The sequence below is a fragment of the Idiotropiscis lumnitzeri genome, chromosome 12 (assembly GCF_059441095.1).
Source record: "Idiotropiscis lumnitzeri isolate Australia: NSW breed Sydney's pygmy pipehorse chromosome 12, RoL_Ilum_1.0, whole genome shotgun sequence".
NCBI classification, from domain to species: Eukaryota; Metazoa; Chordata; class Actinopteri; order Syngnathiformes; family Syngnathidae; genus Idiotropiscis; species Idiotropiscis lumnitzeri.
In genome coordinates this window covers 13,718,187-13,736,060 of record NC_142402.1, presented here as the reverse complement: position 1 = coordinate 13,736,060, position 17,874 = coordinate 13,718,187, and the positions used below count along the sequence as shown (strand labels likewise).

At 43.4% G+C, this 17,874-nt stretch overlaps 1 protein-coding gene across 1 annotated transcript; it reads left to right on the top strand.

Moving 5' to 3' along the window:
• Nucleotides 1-1,683: 1,683 nt before the first annotated feature.
• Nucleotides 1,684-17,874, top strand: st6galnac3 (ST6 (alpha-N-acetyl-neuraminyl-2,3-beta-galactosyl-1,3)-N-acetylgalactosaminide alpha-2,6-sialyltransferase 3). The gene is made up of 5 exons (XM_088311586.1): nt 1,684-1,932; nt 8,040-8,234; nt 12,978-13,387; nt 16,117-16,224; nt 17,338-17,874. Exons 1-5 carry the CDS (start codon nt 1,915-1,917, stop codon nt 17,525-17,527), a joined length of 921 nt encoding a protein of 306 aa, XP_088167712.1. The 5' UTR covers nt 1,684-1,914; the 3' UTR covers nt 17,528-17,874.

Genomic DNA, 17,874 nt, shown 5'->3' with positions numbered 1-17,874 from the left:
GATACGAGTGGACATGCCACTACTAATAGTAATTGTAGTAATGGACATAAAGTAGTCATAGTGGTTGTAGTGGTCATGGTAATGGTTGTCATGGTGATGGGAGTCACACTCAGGCTAGTAATTGACAGTCATGTTAATGATGGACGTTGTGATCATTGTAGTAGCAGACAATCGTAGTAGTGGTAGTCATGGTGGGAATGTTAGATTGGTATTTTTGTTTTGCCGAGACGAATAAGAACACAAGAGGACTGATGCACTGAAGCCTGACTAATTAATGGCGTCCATGCTATTGTTGTCCTTGTCGTTAAGACAAAACTGATCACATAACATGTCATTCTCTCCGCCGTGCACTAATTACAGTATCATGTTCTTACAATGAGGTCTCCGCACCACTGACTTCATGCTGTTTGTTGCTAAGTATTCGTGTACTGGAAATTTTATATTTATATTTGCTGTGCCGCCAAAACCCAGCGGCTCTCATTAGTGAGGAAGAAGAGGAAGCTGAGAGATTCGTGTGAGAAATAGAGGAAGCAAGATATTGAAGGAGGGGGAGGGGGGGGGGGCGAATGTATGTCTCTTTTCGCTTTCTTTGCAATGGACAAACACCAGCAATTACACCGAGCCATCCCTCTTGTTGTCTCGGCTACAACACAGCAATTCAATAAGTTACAAGTGAGCAGCCAGTCTGTGCTCAAACTTTTAATGCAACAAAGTAGCAAGTTTTGCTTGCATCTAAGTTCACAACTTGAAAGTAGCTAGCAAGAGGGGTAGGGCTTCAAATTAGGGTTTCAAGTTAGTGTTAGGGTTTTAAACCAATGAAAGAGATTCAAATTAGGATATGAAGCCAAGGTTAGGGTTGCAAATTAGGGGTTCAAGTTTGCGTTCAGGTTTCCAATTCAGGATTCATATCAAGTTTAGGGTTAAAATTTAGGATTTGAAGTCATGAGGTTTAAATGTAAGGTTTCAAGACAAGGTTGCAGTTTCAAAGGAGGGTAAGAAATTCAAAATGGTAGGAAATTAGGGTTCCAATTTTGTCTAAGGATTCCAAATTAGGGTTTGAAATTTGCATTAGGGTTTCAAATCACCCGAGGGTTTAAAATTAGGGATTGTAACAGGGTTCAAACGTTTGGTTTCTAGTCGTGACTGGGGTTTCAAAACAAAGTTATGGTTCAATTCTGTGTTTGGATTTCAAGACGAATGAAATTTGGGTTTGAAATCAAGATTGGGGTTTGAAATTAAGGATTCAAGTTTGTGTTCGGGTTCCAATGTAGGATTTCACATTAGGGCTTCAGGAAAACATTAAATGAGTTTTGCAACACATGGAAGAAAACTGACATGCTTACTCGAAGAATTCTTGACGTAATGACAATGTGTCACTGAGTCACTCACTCAAAAGTACTCTAAACCGTCAACAGAAAGTCTTCATTCTAATTAAGGATTTGGTCAGGATTAGAACTTCAAATGATGATGGTTTAAATTGGTGCATTCAAGACAGTGTTATATGGTTTCAATTCCGGTTTGAGGCAAATAAGGGTTTTAATTATTTCAATTTGGGGTTTGGGGGTTCAAGACCGTGTGTTCTGGTCTCAACCCTCTCAGTCAGGAAGTGGCCTTCACAGTCACAGTGACCAGGAGGGCTCGGAAAGAGGAGAGCGGGAGGGTGAATGGGCGGGTCCTCTTGCCCGTGCGGACCAATCGCAGCATAGCTTCTGTTCCGCTCACAGCAGCTCCATTGTGGAGTTGGAAGGAGGGAAGGGGTAAAAAAAAAAAAGGGCTGCAGAGGAGACGAATAACGGTACCAACCCTCAAGCTTGTTTTCGGCCTTCTTTTCCTTCCCTTTCGAATGTCCGGGGAGACCTTTCATGGCGTCGCGGTGCTGCTGACGAGCGTCCAACGAGCATCGTGGAAATAAAGATGGCCTGGATGTGGAAGGTAAGCGAGTAAATGGAAGGAGACGGACCAGAAAAGCGGGAGGGTCCTTGTGTGATTGTGTTTTCCACCGCATTTATTGGAACGAAAACAACACGTGAAGGTGACATGCACGCCGATGGAAGCGATGCACAACGCGAGCAATGGTTGTCCTGATTTAGCGGGGATCAGCTCGGCGTGACCCCCCCTTTTTCGGAGGTCTATTTCAATTAGCGTGAAAGTGGGCCTGTCGTCATGCAGTATGTCAGTCATGTCATTGTGCATGCAAGTGTTTCTGTATCCACGTGGTGCGTGTCATTATCATTAACAAGTAATGGTGATCACCCATATCAAACTGTCTTTATGTGCGCTAAGTTCACGTTCCGAAGCAGTGGTGCCCAGAGAATGTGAACGTTTCAGGGTGTAGTCTGAGGCCTGCTGTAATATCCTGGCTGCACGCAGACGTCCCCGACGCTAGCATCCAGCTGGCCGGGCGCTCGCTACATCGCGCGGATCGGACGAGGGACACCGGTAAGAGAAGGGGCGGGGGGCTCTGTGGTGCGGCGATAGCACGATCGTCGAGAAGCACTCTTCCCCCGACATTGAGTTCATGTCCGTTAAATGCCGGCCTTATTTTCTCCCGAGGGAGCTAACGGTCGTGATTGTCACAGCTGTTTACATCCCTCCCGACTCTAGCACTAGCACGGCGCTCTCGCTACTCGCGTGCGTCATCAATAAACCTGATGGCGTTCACGTAGTAGCGGGAGACTTTAATAAGGCCAATTTAAAGACTGTACTCCCAGAGTTTCACCAGCATGTCAAGTGCCCAACGAGGGGAGACAACACTCTCGACCATGTGTACTCGAACATCAAGCACGCATACAGGGCCCTCCCACTCGCCCCTCTCCGCCAGTCAGACCACCTGTCCTTGCAGCTCGCACCTGCGTACACCCCTCTCAGACGCAGATTCAGGCCCACCACAAAGACTGTGAAAACCTGGCGTGACGACGCCATGAGTGAATTACAGGACTGCTTTCAAGACACAAACTGGGACCTCTTTGATCATCAGGACCTTGATGTCTACACACATTGTGTACTGGACTACATCAAGTTCTGCATGGAAACTGTGTCCCTACACAGGACTATACGGACCTTCCCAAATGCGAAGCCCTGGATGTCCAGCAGGGTTCGCGCTCTCCTCAAGGCCCGTGACGCTGCCTTCAGGTCAGGCGACAAAGCCCAGTACAGGGTGGGCCGTGCTGACCTGAGCAAAGGCATCAAGCTAGCCAAGGCAATCTACAAGGGGAGGCTGGAGGCCCACCTTGCCAGTAACAGACCACGGGAGGTGTGGCAGGGTCTACGGAGCATCACCAACTTCCGTGGCGGCAGCACGACAGAGCTATGCAAGGATGCTCTTTGTGGACTACAGCTCGGCATTCAACACGATCATCCCAGACATCCTCGTCGCCAAACTGGACATTCTCGGCCTCCCTGCCCTCACACGCATCTGGATTAAGGACTTTCTGACCAACAGACCCCAGACTGTGTTGCTCGGCCCCTACACGTCCTCCACCCGCATGCTGAGCACCGGTTCCCCTCAAGGATGCGTGCTGAGCCCTCTCCTGTACGCCCTCTACACCTACGACTGCAGCCCGGCCCACGGCAACAACACCATCGTCAAGTTTGCTGACGACACGACAGTGGTCGGTCTGATCTCGGAAGGTGACGAGACAGCCTACAGAGAGGAGGTAAAGAGACCGACGGCTTGGTGCAAGGACAACAGACTGCACCTTAACACTGCAAAAACAAAGGAGATTGTCGTCGACTTCAGGAGGAACAAGACGGTGCCGCCCCCCCCTGCATCGAAGGCGTGTGTGTGGAGAGGGTCCACACGTTCAAGTTCCTGGGAGTACAGATCTCCGACGACCTGTCTTGGACTCACAACACCACAGCAGTGGTAAAGAAGGTCCACCAGCGTCTGCACTTCCTGAGAGTCCTCAGGAAATTCAACCTGGACAGGAAGCTGCTGCTAGCCTTCTACCACTCGTCCATCGAGAGCCTGCTGACGTACTGTGTCTCCACCTGGTACAGCGGCTGCACTGAGGCGGACAGAGTGAGGCTCCAGAGGACAGTCAAAACAGCGCAAAGGATTATTGGCTGCCCTCTCCCCTCACTGTCGGACATCTACACCGCCCGGTGCCTCAGAAGGGCTCTCAACATCGTCAAAGACAATACCCACCCAAACTCACACCTGTTCGACCTGATGCCCTCTGGCAGGCGCTACAGATGCATCAAATCAAGGACCAATAGACTGAGAAACAGTTTCTTTCCGAGCGCCATCTCCATTCTGAACTCTCACACACACACGAGAACACCCTTACCTTGCAGAACGGCATTGTGATGTGTTTTTATATACCCTATTCAGTACTAAATTCCATTGCACTCTCTTATTTATTTATCTAATTTATATATTTGTCTGTATTATTGTTGTATTGCACTGGAGAGGGGAGCCCTCTAATCTCGTTGCACACTTGAGTACAATGACAATAAAGGGATTTCTAATTTCTAATTCTAATATCAGAGGTGTGCGTGACATACTAACTACTTAGTTATTTTTTTAAATCGGAAAAGTGGACTTGTCCCAGAAAAATAAGTCATGGAATTATCATGATCAGTATCTTCGAGTCAGCTTTTGCAGTGCATTATGGGACTTGGGAGTATTAGCTGTGGGTCCCTGTGTGTTACACTGTAAAAAAAAATGTGGAGTGATATTTACTTGAAAAAAAAATTTGAACTTATTCTTTTCCTTTCGGCTTTTCCCTTAAGGGGTCGCCACAGCGAATCAGTTGCCTCCATCTAACCCTGTCCCCTGCATCCTCTGCTCTCACCCCAACTACTTTCATGTCCTCTTAAACTACATCCATAAACCTCCTCTTTGGTCTTCCTCCTGCCTGGCACTTGGAAACTCAGCATCCTTCTCCCAATATACTCACTATCTCTTCTCTGGACACATCCAAACCATCTCAGTCTGGCCTCTCTGACTTTATCTCCAAAGCCCCAAACATGTGCTGTTCCTCTGATGTACTCATTCCTTATCCTATCCATTTTGGTCACTCCCAAAGAGAAGCTCAGCATCTTCATCTCTGCCATGTCGAGCTCTGCCTCCTATCTTTTCTTCAGTGGCACTGTCTCTGGACCTGAAAGCATCGCTGGTCTCATCACAGTTCTATAAATCATTCCTTTCATTTTTGCTGAAGCGATTCTATCGCACATCACACCTGACACATTTCTCCACCTGATCCATGATGTAGTCCCACCTCCACCTTTAACTCCTCCGTCGCACCTACAGCACACCTCACCACCGTCTTACAGTCCTCATACATGTCCTGCATCACATTTTCCAAAATATGGATTTGCCCTGGAAAAATACAAAAATATCTCATGTAGACATGCCTGAAAAGATAGAAATTTGCCATTTTAAGGTCCTTTTTGTTGATTTCCAGTGGCGCTTCAAAGACTGACTCATCTTAAAGATTTCATATTAGCCAGATGGACGACGCTGTATCGTGTCAGTGTGGGAAACCCGATTTGCATTCATGACACGCAGGTGCTCCCAAAGCCTCGCAAGCGACCAATCAACAGGCGACCTTGTGTGAACAGCTCTGCGCAGATTGCCCGGATGGCAAAGTGATTCACTGCAAGGCTAAACGTCCGAGCCGGCAAAGCCCGGCTTGATCCCGTCACGTCAAGTGTGGGATCGCCACCTCGTCTGCGCCAAAGTGCCGTAATCCTCCGTGTACTTTCTCACCGGCTTTTTCCGCCCCCCCCGTGTGTGACTTACTTTGTTCAGCAGCTCACCGCGAGCTGGCGACACCCTTGAAGCAGACCTCTGAGCCAGCAGAAAATCCCGTTATCTGCTTTGGCCTTGTCGCAACTGTTTGCATTGCGTGAACATGTTAAACTTAAGCTACTTGAGTGAATTAACAGCCCCCCCCTCCCCCAAATAAAAACAATCACGAAAGTGAATCTTGGCACATCCTCATGGGGCAGGGACAAATAAACCCCTGCCACAAATGGCGACAAAAATGAGAGTAATAGACAATCCCCCCCAAAAAAATTGCTGCCTTGAGATACAAGTGACCCAACTTACAAGTTATTTGAGATAAGAGCCTGTCTGACACTATTTTATTGACTTGCGAGCAAAAATTTGAGCGCTTTATGGTGCAGTGAATTAGTTGAAAATATGCTTTACAATGCAAACCACTTTAGGTTTACCGTCAAACAAAACATAAGACAAACAGAATTATAGATTGTGTATTTAAAACAAATTATTTAAGAGACGGTTGATCACATCCAAATGCATTGGGACGACATGGTCAATGCTTTTTTTTTTTTTTTCTTTTGCTGTTGCATGCAACAGAGTTCCAAATCAAAAGATGAATGCATATAAGACACAAGACCATCTTTTATTTCATGTTTGATATTTCAAAAGTATTGGAACACGTGACTGTGAGTTTCTAGTTGCTCAGATGTTGACTTTTAGATTTATTGCTTAAACATAAGCTAGTGCTTCCTTTCAGCTTTTGCTTTCTACTGCGTTTGCTTTTTTTTTGCAATGAATACCATGAAATAAAAGCTGGAATTCTGAACTTTTTGTCCTATATTCGTCTTTTGATCTGAAACCCAAATGTGGTGTGCCCTTTTACAGTCGCAGCATGCTGCCCGTGTTACGGCTGTGATGCAACCCCCAAAGGCAAAAAAAATTGCCACTCCTAGCACTGCGGAATACCCTCACACACAGAAACCTATATCTCGTTGCTGCTTTCAAGTTTCCAAGCGCAACTTGAACAATTCCGAAAAATCTTGTGAAAGTGATGCGTCCGATTTATCTGCCTTTGCTTTTTATGCAAAACCTAGAAAACTGCGATATTGCTCCAATTAGAACCGTGACAATTGTGTTCGACAGAATAGGGCAGCAGTAAAATGCCTCATTGCAGTTTCGTCGAATGCTAGAAAATGTCGGTGTCCTTTTTGTTGTTGTAAAGACCAAATTCTTTTGACACACTTGTACATTGTTATTCCAAATACTAAGGTGAACATGCGGTTTGTGTGTGTTTTCTAGCGTCGAAGGGGCAGATATTAGTGTTTCATCCTCTGGGGGGGATTATGTTCCATTAGATGTGCAGTATGCATTGGCCTAATGGCATCTCACTGAGCTCACATCAAGGTCACACACACAAATGCACACTCGTACACACACGGGGTTGGTCACCTTTGTTTTTTCAGGGCACATTAAGCTCCCTTAGCGACGCTAGCAGATTAGTGCTAGTTTGACCTGGATTGAAGGATTTTTACTCTCATGTCATAAAAAAAATAAGAGATTTTAAAAAAGAAAATCTACAGGAGGTACCACAGCGCCCTCTGTTGGTGTTGGAGGGAAGGACGAGCATTTTGGGGTATTTTGAAGACGCTTTGACTGTGTATATAGCAAAGCAGCTCCAGCACATAATTTAGACGAAGCTTTCTGATACCCGGAAGTATATTTCTCTCCAGAACACCTTCATATAGTCTTTAGATGTCATTAGACCCAAAATAGTCAAGACACCATGTGCTGAATAAAGCAAAGGCTGCCCCAGAACAAAACTGCTGACAGGAAATTTGCTATAAACAGCCTTCTTGGTGTTTTTATTTCCTGAGCTGTTTGGAGGGTGTATCTCCCACTTGAGAGATCAAATAGTGCAAAACAGACTACAGATAAGTTGTTCAAAATATATTCTAATTCCCAACGCAATTAGGTGCTCCCGATGAAGCGCTTGTTTACGAAGCTGGAGTGCGGCTCGGCCCCGCAAGCGCCCCTTTGAATGCCCATTTCAACCAATCATGTGCTAGTAAACAAGCTCATTTTCATCCTTAGAACGAGGCTGATTGTTAATTGTTAAGGAATGCGTGGTATGTCGGAAAACTGTTTTCTCAATCGCACGTCCTCTAAATTCATGCTTTTAATCTAATATCTAACTTTTTCTCACTTCCTTGCACTTCGTCTCGCAAAGAGACTTGTTCCATTTTATTTTTTTTTTGCTGTTGTAGCCAAGTGCCATGCTGTTAAACGTCTGTTGTTTTCTCGCCCACAGAGGAAGTCGGTGATCGCCACCGGACTAGTAGCGGCGGTATCACTCTTCGTGGTGGCCGTCCACCTGGCCGAGAAGCCCTACTTCCCGTGGCATCCCACATTTGGCGAGGCGTTCAGTGCCCACTGGGCGGCGTCCAAGCAGCCCTACCAGGCTTTTAAATCTCACCCGGGCTACGTCAGCATTCCCAAACAGGAAGTGAGTTTTTTTTATTTTTTTTTTTTTGTGTAAAAAGGGTTCAAGATTATCCCGAAGGCCTTTGGCCAGTACACTGTTGTATCAGGCAATTACCCACCTTTAGACGCTGGCCAGATCGTTCCAGTAGAGCTGTCAGAGCTGTCGAAAATGCCCACTAAGGGGAATTTTAGACGTGCCACTGTGAGTGTCTAGAAAGGCACTTTATGAATAAAATGTGCGCCTATTAAGGAAAGGTTGATATGATACAAGGTATTGGTATCTGGCCGATACTGGACTTATTTCAATGTATAAGATACTCTCAACAATGATCGTCCCTGATACCAAGGCACCCTTTAGTGGTCACTTTTACTACAGTCATGGCTGACTGAACGTCACTGAGTGAACTGTATCTAGGGTTGAAATTAGAATTTATTCAATATATTCTCTTGCCTTAATATTAGTGAGGTTAGTGCAAAATCATAGCCATGAATACAAATGTACTGTATGACGATGCTAAATAAACCTTAACGTATTACTTTATGTACAGTATATAGGGAGCCAGTACCATTTCTGACTGGGCCACTAAGAAAAAAAAGACTTCCTGTCGGTCACATGATAAACAGGCCTGAATGTCATCCAATCTATTAAAAAGGTGTGTCTCGTCGCGTATTGGCTTAATTCTTAAGTCGCTGGATGGGGAAAATGTCTGGTTTGATGTTTGCGTGTCACTTTTGTGCCACGCTCCGTGATCCCATTCTGCTGCCTTCAAAAGGCTCGCTGCTGGATACTCCCTGCGCAATTTATGGAAATTGAAATATCAAAGCGCCTTAATTCCCAGACATTACAAGCCGAGGAGGAGGCAGCCGGGAAAAGCGGCGAGGCTCACTGCGGAAAAAGACAAACTAATGTCGAGCTTCGGAATGTTTTGCTCTGAACTTCCATTCTATCTTCCCTTCACATTGACCAGACCATCCCGGCGGTAAATCGCCACCATAGGCCGCTGTTGGGGGGCCGTGGGGGTGTCGGTTAGCCTCCCTTAAGACCCCGTCAGCGGCACTTTAACAGGCGCTTATATTTCACACGGTTGGTAATCTCGTAGCGCGGTGTCACTGGAGGGGTTATAAACTCCTCACCTCCATGTTTAATGCATGAGAGCATCCCTCTTTTCACCGATTCTTCCCGGGTGAAATATCATCATCCTGACTGTCTGGCTGCAAAATGTTGCTTAAATCTGCACTTTTCTCAATGGAGTCTGGTTGCAGTCAATCACGTTGACAATGCGGCCTGAGGACTTTTTTTTATTCCTCGTAATTGTGATGTTACTACTTTTATTTTGGTAGGCTTTTACTTCCCCCTTTAGTTGCCATGAAAGGGATTTAAATTTGTTTATGACTGCTTTTATGAATTTTGCTCAATCTGTTTGTGTTACTACTTTTATTGTGATAGGCTTGATTCCCCCCCCCCCCTTGTTAGCAATCAGCCTGTACTGAGCAACCTTTTGGAAACAAAATACTGTCTTGCATTTCAGCCAATCTCTTTGTGCTGTTTATGCTTTTATTTTGGTTGTTGCATTCTCCTCCTTGTTTTTCTTCTTGCGTCCCTGATAGGACTCTCAAGATGGTTTTGACCAAGTTTTTGGGAACAAAGCACTTTTTTTGGATCTTTTGTGACTGGCATGTTCAATTACATCTCAATAAATTTGTGTCTTTAGTTTTATTTTTGTTGACTTCTTTTTCTGTTTTTGTTACCTTGATAAGAAACTCTGCTCTCCATCTTTTTGCGAACAAAGGATGTTGCTTTCGAACTAGAGTGGAGCATTTTCTGATACCAATTTTATTTTGCTAGCTTTATATTTCCTGTTTTTGTGATCATGCTCGGCCACTTTTGAGCAACCTTTTGTGAACAAAGAACATAATGACTGGCGAGAAGTATCTGTGTCCCAAATCTTTGTGCTGCTCCTGCTTTTATTTTGATTGGTGTCTACTATTTTCATGAACGGGACTCTCATTCAGAGCAAATCATCGGCAGTCAGACAGATGTACATGAGCACCCGTGAATGATGGCTAATTTCGAGGACGTTGCTCACCCGTCAACAGACAAGCACAGAGCGTCTTTCAAGGAGAATGACTCAGCGTGGGCGCAGGCGTCCGCCGGGAACCATTGCGCTAATGTAATAATCACGGCCTATTAATGAACGCCGCCTTGTGCATTTTAATCAACGGCGATGCTAAATTCACAGCACAAAGGCTATTGAGCGAAATTAACTCTGCATTTTCCCAAATGCCCCATCTCTGCTTTTTAAAGGATGTGGCCAGATTAGTAGGATTACAACAAATGCCTGCCGTAGGTGCCACGATTTGATTTACTGCATGTGCAACAGGGGTGAGCAAACGATTGTGCTCGAGGGCCACATTTTATTTGTGAAATGGGCAAATGGGCCAGATCATCCGCAGATGAATGTAATGTGTAAAAAGAATTGTGACAGAGTGGTGTCTTGAGATGTGAGTTGAATTTGTTCCGTGAACACATCTGTATCTCAAGTCATTAAAATGACTGAACTCCAAGTAATAACATTTGGTCGCCAGGTACCGTGCAAACACGGAAAATGCGAGCACATAACGTGACTGCCCCTTCCTTGTTTTGTGGGCTTTACTGGCAGTTGGCAACCAATCTTACTTATGGATTACTTCCACCAATTGATACTGTCCTACCACTGCCAGGAAACCGATGTGAATTGATGGCGTCTGGATGTTATGAAGTTTGCTGGCGCCATTTAACGGCTGGGTTCTTAAGTGCGCTCAGATCTCAAGACCCAAAAAATAAATAAATAAAATAAATTGGCCAAGCAACAGCTTGGATCTAAAAAAAAAGTCAAGGAACTTGTTTTTCAAGGCTTCACTGATTTTTTTAAATTTCTTACAATTAATCTGCGGACACATTATTCAATGCAATAAATATTTTAATATTTATTTATTTATTAAAAAAAGAATAAAATTGATGTACATTTTTTGTATGTAAATGTTTTTTTCACTATTCACAAATCAGCTATTTAATGATCTAAACAATTTATTATTTACAATAAATCTGGGGACACATTATTCAATGCAATAAATAATTTAATAATTTATTAAAAAAAGTAAAATGAATGTACATGTTTTGTATGTAAATGTTTTTTCACTATTTACAAATCAGCTGTTTAATAATCTAAACAAATAAAACATGACTCAAAATGAATGAATCCATTTTAATCGGCCAATTTAGGAAGAAGTGGCGAAATAATTGCTAAGCAGTGAACGTTCAGCGCCGTTTTTATTTCGGGACTATAAAGTGTAAAGTTCGCAGCGGACTCGGGGGCTCTTTGTAGGCATCTGCAAGTAAAGGTAACCGATTCATAGCTATAATGTTCTACAGCCACTTAACGACGGCGCTTCCGCACTTCTCGGTTCTGCATCGTAACCTCCCGGGGCCCATTCAATTAACGTACTCGCTGACGGGGATATTATACGGTGCTCTTAAAACCTATATAAGTTATGATCACATCCGTGTATTTGATGGGCTCCTTCATAAGCCCCCTTTGCCAAAAACATCCCTATAATATCCTCATTGCACTCGTATTAAAGGACGTAAAAGTGTACTGTCGCTATGATTATGTCCAGCAGTGTTACTTCATGCGACGGGCAATATTTAAAGTCACATTTTAACGTTCTTTGCTGTCACACTAATGTAAAAAGAGGTGTTAACCACTGAATAATAAAACTCAAAACTACTCACCCTTACAAGACCACTCACTATAACAGAGGCAACAGGAAGTTAACCATTTTTTTTAAACACCTTCCCTTTTACACAACTAGTAAAACATTTTTAAAACCGAGACAAGCATACAGCAAAGAGCATGACTCTACATCGTCTGTCGATGCTCGATCACAGCAAAGACACCAGTCACCGAAGATCCAAGTCAAAGTGCTTTGTTTACGAAAATTGGTGTTACCAAGTCTGACGGGTGTCCGATCAAACAAATAAAAGAAGAAGGAGACACTGTTTAAAATAAAGAAGCGCAGCTTGTATTTTGGGGGGCGAAAACATTGATTTAAGTTGGAACAATTTTCAAATCTAAATTATTGACCTTTATTGCAACAATGTTAGTCAGCATAACAAAGCAAGCAATTGGTTAGCACCAAAACAATTTGCTGAGTTGCTTTTGCTTATAAAGTATCTTTAAGTTGGGGGACAATACAAGAAAAAAAAAAGGGTCTTTAATCTATTTTTTTTTTTTTTTTTTAATGCGGGAAAGACCATGCAAAGCAAAACCTAAAATATTTTGTTGAATTGCCCCAACCTAAAATTGTATTAAAGTTTGTTGCCTTGAAAATTCAGTCAACTTTTTTATTTATTTATTTATTTATTTAATAGTGTACCAAAATATAAGATGAAACAGTTGGACAAAACCAGCTGCCAGATTTAAAAACACAGGAAGCAGAACAGCACAAGCAGATGGACTAAAATGCATGACGCCGAAATCCAAATCGAAATTAAAATATTTTCTTCACAAAAACTTTACAATCTGCTCTTCAGAGGTAACTAAAAACAGGAAGTGGAAACCTACTAAAATAAAACAGTAAGCAAAAAAAATCCAAATCAAAGTCCTATGTTAACAAAAACAAAAACTCTTTGTGTCATATAAAGCAAAGCAACTAAAACAAAAATTCTACGGAAAAAAAAAAAGTGTGTGACGCTAATCTTGTCTTGTTTCCTCTCCCACGGCAGCCCCTGAAACTGAAGTGCGAGCTGTGCAGCGTGGTGTCCAGCTCAGGCCAGATGCTGGGCCAGGCAGCGGGCGCCCTCATCGACCGCTCGCCGTGCATCTTGCGCATGAACAACGCACCCACGCGGGCGTTCGAGCGTGACGTGGGCCGGCGCACCACGCTGCGGGTGGTGTCGCACACCAGCGTGCCGCAGCTGCTGCAGAGGCCGCAGCACTTCTTTGGCCAAAACAACGACACGGTGTATGTGGTGTGGGGCCCGCTGCGCAACATGCGCACCGACGGCAAGGGCGTGGTGTACAACATGTTGCGGCAGGCGGCCGACAGCTACCCGCAAGCACGCATCTACGCCACCACTGATGACAGGATGAACTATTGTGACATGGTCTTCAAAAAGGAGACGGGTATGGACAGGTGAGCACGCCAGTATCGAGGCCGGAAATCACTGTGTGCAAACCACATCGAGTCATATCTCAAATTAAAGGGGGCGATGAGAGATTTTAAGATATGAAATTATTAGGTCAGTGTGACACCAAAGGATGATATAATGATCCTAAAAGTGCTATTTTTCTCCATGAATATTTAACCAATCTGAAACTGAAAATTGTGCAAAGGCTGAGAACTATGTTGTACTCAGTTCCGGAGATTTAGCATTAAACTGTTCATCATTTCAGTTTTCCAGATGCTAATAACAGGACCCAGAGATTTGTTGCCCTTCCTTCTCAGCGGTTATTGAGATGACTAGCCAGCTAGCTAAAACTCTTTGGTTCTTTTATATCTCTTTCCAAGATAAAAAAAAACAAAACAATGAGTTTTATTACAAATATTACTCAGTTAGCTAGCTAGCTATGCTAACACCCCAGGAATGTGTCCCCCATTCTGGCACTCTTTAGAGTGCCTCAGTGACAGCTATGAGTGTGCGCACATCACACAGAAAAAGACAGAAGAGTAAGCAGTGCAGAATTTTCCTTTTTTTTTTTTTTTAAAGTCCCAATTCGATTACCAGCAAGTGGGCCGACCGGGGCTTCGGGCTAGCGTGGTCGCGTTTGCGCGCCTATGTGACTGTGACCACTTATATATTGTATGTCGCCCGCCACCGGACAAAAGTCTACCGTGCCTCTCGGCCAAATTAACCTGGGACAGCATGCAACCCTAATTACGACAAGAACTTTAGAAAATGGAGGGATGGATTGACAGGAAGTCTTCCAATGTTTACATCCCACTGTTCTTCTAATCACAACCTGTCTAGACTGTTCACTAATGGTACCATCTGCTGGTTGAGGAGACCCCCTGTTCCACTTTCCATTTACCAAAACATGTCACGGGTGTTATCTGGTGGTCATAATCTGCAAGCCGCACACACAAAGTTTATCGGCGCCACCCGCCGAGCTGAGCAGTGGCTTCCTGTCGGATGCTGTCGGTCAACGGCGGCTGATAAGCGACCTTGCTTAAATCACGCTGTCATGCCCGCTTTTCTGCCAGAGGATTCATTAGACGCCAAGATACCGTCCATGGTGGCGCATTCACCGTGTTAGCCAGTGTTGGTTAGTCACCAGTTAAACAACACAATCAATAAAGAGAGAGAGAGAGAGAGAGACTTAATATTGGATTAAAAAGGCATCAGTTTCTAACTTAGTTTTAGGAATATTATTTGCGGTTGCGCTGACATATCGCTTCGATAGTGCCACCGGGTTCAACGGGTGTCTGCTGAATTGAAAGAAAAAAGGAAAAGAAAATGTATCTTCATTTAAAAAAAAAAAAAAACAGTTTGGGCTCCCATGGAAACGTTTATGAAACGGTTCAAACTGCCAACATAGTCAACATCCATATCACATGTCGCGTGTTTTTCAATATTGTGCAGCTCTTATATAGACACACATTTGTTAATTCATTTCCTGAAGTGATTTGTGAAGGATATTTAATTGTAGCTGCAATGATAAGTGGCCGACAGTAGCAATCGAGTGAAAAACGTTGAACTTGTCTTTTGTATTTTCATCGTGTTTACAATTACAACATGAACATGTTTCCTCTCAAAAAATAATAAATGTCATCTCTGAGAGCAACACAGCTGAGCTGTTAAACAGATTCCTTTTCATTTCAAAGGCCAATTTTTCCATGCGACTGAGCACCGATTATGAAGCCCGATTACACAGCCGTGACATCAGCGTTACTAAAGCGAGATTGGTCACATCAGCCAGTGTGCAGCATCTGCCGCCTCGCGATGAGACCTCCATTTTGAAACTTTTCAAGTGTTTGTTTGTCCTTCGGGTACAGAACCTCCTGAAATTCACAATATACAACATAGGGAATGTTCTGTTCTGGTTTGTCAATGAGATTACTTGGCAATGTGATGGGGGGGAAAAAGTGTCTGCTGACAGCCTGCGTCGGAGGTGACATTTTGCATGTGTGGGCTGCTGTGTTATGCATTCGTTAAATCGTGTACTGTACATGCTGTTGTGTTTCGCAGCCATTTTGATTTTTCACACCTTGAATGTCACAAATGAGCACCCAAACACTCGATATTTCCCACAATTGGTTGTTTTGTTTTTGGCATTGATCCACCTTGACCTTAAAGAAATCACCCAAGGTTTAAGGTAACAAGTTTTAAAAAAAATCATTTTGGGACAAGCTGCATTGATTGATACCTCATGTTAAAGGTCACGGTGGTGACCTTTTAGATATGTAATTATTTCGACAATATGACCTCGTATGATTACATGCTAACCCCAAACATAAAATGTCACCAATCCCCCCCAGGTAAAAAAAAAAAAAAAGAAAAACTTCATACACCAATATGGTCTTTTTTTTTTTTGTTCCATTAACGCCATTGTTTGTTTAAAAAAAGTTCTCCCCTGTTGCAGCACCCACTTAAAATTCTTCAAATTCTGCCATCATAAGTAGCTCGTTTGTGGTTGTTGCAAAGAAAGCAATAAAAATAAACAGCAGGCGCATTCACATGGTCTTCTTATTGCCCTCCGGTAGAATGAAGAACCGCTTGAGCGAGCTGACGCTGCGGCATTGCTCATTCGCGTCATTAAAAATGAAAAGCAGTGCTGTGTCGCCCTTGCAGGGGGTCCAATAAAAATAAAAAAACAAATCCAGTAAATGTTGCAGCTCTTCTTAGGATTTGTGTGTGTTTGCAGAATCCAGTCAGGGTCGTACCTCAGCACAGGTTGGTTCACGCTCATCCTTGCCATGGACATGTGCAAAGAGATCCACGTCTACGGCATGATCAACGACACTTACTGCAAGTAAGATTCCGCCAGTGTGGAGAAAACAAATACTAATTACAAATGTAATAGTGTATGTCAAATGCTTTTTTGTATTCATGTAATGTAATGTCCTTTGTACATAAGTGTAAGATTTTTCTAAATATTTTTCCCACATTTCTGCTTGAGATTTTACTGCTTCAAACAGAGGCTGACTCACACTGAGTTTAAAGTTTCAAAATCATGAAGAAAATATTATATTTTTATATTATATTAAATATTAATATTATATTTAAATGTGAAACATATTTTATTTTATGTTGAAAGACTCAAAGCATAATCTTTATTCCTCTTCTTTTCCACTCAATTTTTTTTCATCTTTTTTGTAATGAATTCTATTCAACAAACAAGAAAACAGCCCCTTGGAATAGCTAAATTAATTTTAACAAGAAAGTCATTTTGACAACTATTATTGTGTGTGTCTCAAAAGTCAGTTCTCAGTTGTGCAATTCAGTGCAAATAAACACAAATAACATTGCTGATAACGTCTAAATATTTAATCTACTTTTGACATTGGCCTCCTCATCATGTCAGCCAGAAGTGTGTTCCGATTTTCAAGCGTGCGCTAATGTAGCTTTCATCTTATTATATCTCCAGCTACTTACTACTTGTAATACAAAATTTTTCTGTTCATCGCTGCTTGCTCTCAGCCTCGTTGCGTCCGAGCCAAACGTCTTTGAAAAGTACACACAAGCACTTCCTGTATTTTGCTCTTTCCCAACTCTGCATTTCACATTAGCGATTGCCGTTAGCGCGTTAGCACCTCCATCTTCTCATGTTCTTTCTCCTTATTCGATGTGTTGTATGCTTAGCGACTCCTCGTCATCCTTGAGTAAAAGCGGTAATTGTTTGAAAGATATCTTATTTGTCGCCACGGAGCCAAGGATGATTATGAAACTAGTCCTGCGGCGCAAGCTAGCTTAGTGTATTGTGTTCTCAAGCAGCCGCGAAAGACCTTCAGGAATATGGGTTAACGAGCTCTTTAAAACATCGTCGCTTCGATGATCACAAAATCACAATGTCTGAAATTGCGATTTCGATCCCAAAACGATATATCGTCCAGCCCGACTGTGATCTTCTTTCTCCCTTCCGCAGGACCGAAGGTTACCGCAAAGTCCCCTACCACTACTACGAGGCAGGGAGCCGGTACGAGTGCGCCGAGTACCTGCTGCACGAGAGCGCCCGCTACGGAGGGCATCGCTTCATCACGGAGAAGACTGTGTTTGCCAAGTGGGCCAAAAACCACGCCATCAAGTTCTTCAACCCACCATGGCAGCTGTCATGATGCTCAAAAACGCTTATTCCGCACGTCATTCTTTGGGTTTTTGCTTGTTTGGCGAGTAGCGACGTCATGCAGCAGTCCAGCAAAGACTTTTTTTTTTTTTTTTAATACGAGGACTAACCCGAAGGAAAAAAAATGTTAGGTCACGCTATGAGCATTCAGGTGGCCTTAGAATTGAGCGTCTGCTCCTACTGGGCAACAACCAAAGGCAAAGACATCGGCACTCTAAACCCCCACGAAGTGTTCAAGAGTGTTTGCAGTTTTTTATTTTGCAGTGCAAGTCACGCAGCAGTCCAGGAAATACTTGCATTGTTTTTTTTACCTGGAAAAAATAAAACATTGGCAAACTT